Source organism: Parasteatoda tepidariorum, chromosome X1, assembly GCF_043381705.1.
Source record: "Parasteatoda tepidariorum isolate YZ-2023 chromosome X1, CAS_Ptep_4.0, whole genome shotgun sequence".
In the NCBI taxonomy this organism is placed as follows: domain Eukaryota; kingdom Metazoa; phylum Arthropoda; class Arachnida; order Araneae; family Theridiidae; genus Parasteatoda; species Parasteatoda tepidariorum.
This window is the reverse complement of record NC_092214.1, coordinates 78,616,364-78,617,608: the sequence shown is the minus strand read 5'-3', so window position 1 is coordinate 78,617,608 and position 1,245 is coordinate 78,616,364. Positions and strand designations below refer to the sequence as shown.

Sequence of the window (1,245 nt, the reverse complement as noted above, 5' to 3'; positions counted from 1 at the left end):
TCAAACTTCAACTGGTACTGGTAAAATGGCTAGCTTAGTGATAGGACGTTTGAAAATACCACGTTTGGTTTTCACACTGCAAACTCTAACACATTTGTCTTTTCCTGGAAACAATTCGACAACAACTTGGGCAAATTATCGTCTTTTACTATAACTACAGTGCCAATAGAAATGTTATCCTTTTCAAAGAGCCATTTTGATCGTTGTTGTAAATGGCACAAATAATTATTCGACCATTTTTTCCAAATTGCTTGGGTAATTTTTGTAGTCAATTGCCACCTACTTAACCTATTATCTTAAAGATCAACTAATTCTGGTTCCGGAATGCTTTTTATAGATCTTCCTATTAAAAAATGAGCTGGTGTTAAAACATCCAGATCATCAGGATCACTGGAAAGTGGCATTAAAGGCCTTGATTTAAAATACCTTCGATTTGATTAATAATAGTAAGAAATTCTTCGTATGTTAAAGTTAAAGTACCTATTGTTCGTTTTAAGTGAAATTTAAATGATTTTATACCACTTTCCCATATTCCACCAAAATTTGGACTTCCAGGGGGAATAAACTTTCAATTAATTCTCTCAGAAGCAAGAAATTTTGATAGAGTTTCATCTGGTTTACTAACTAGATTATACAAACGTTTAAGTTCTCTATTTGCTCCTAAGTAGGTTTTGGCATTGTCACTATATAATATGGAACATTTGCCTCTACGGGCAATGAATCTTTTTAGGGTTGCAATAAAAGAGTCAGATGTTAGATTAGAAACAATTTCAATGTGAAGCTTTGGTTACAAGACATACAAAAATAGCAATAAATATTTCTTGAAACGGACCTTTACGTTGATTTTTGTTTTTTATGAAAAAAGGTCCAGCGAAATCAGTACCAGAATTTAAGAAAGGAAAAGTTGGTTTACATCGAACACTAGGCAAATCTCCCATTTTTTGAACTAAAAATCTACGTTTAAAATTAGTGCAAATGACACAATCATGAACTATTTTTCGTGCCAAATTCCTACCATGTATTATCCAAACAGTTAGTCTTGACAAATTTAATAGTGCCTGTGCACCTATGTGACAATTTGATTTATGTAAATTTAATAAAATAAGCTCAGAAATTTTATGATTTTTAGGCAAAACTATGGGATGTTTGCTTTCATAGGGCAAATCAGAATTTGTTAGACGCCCTCCAACTCTTATAACATTTGCTGAATTATCAAAAAATGGAAACAAAAATTTCAGTTTGCTA

The 1,245-nt window shown here is 32.0% G+C and overlaps 1 protein-coding gene across 1 annotated transcript in view; it reads right to left on the bottom strand.

The window, feature by feature from the left end:
• Positions 1-1,245, bottom strand: part of LOC107453955 (uncharacterized) — a 2,676-nt gene continuing 1,431 nt past the window's right edge. Inside the window, exon 2 of the mRNA XM_043055910.1 lies at positions 1-104. Coding sequence (XP_042911844.1) covers positions 1-104 — 104 coding nt within the window. The remainder of the gene's footprint in view (positions 105-1,245) is intronic.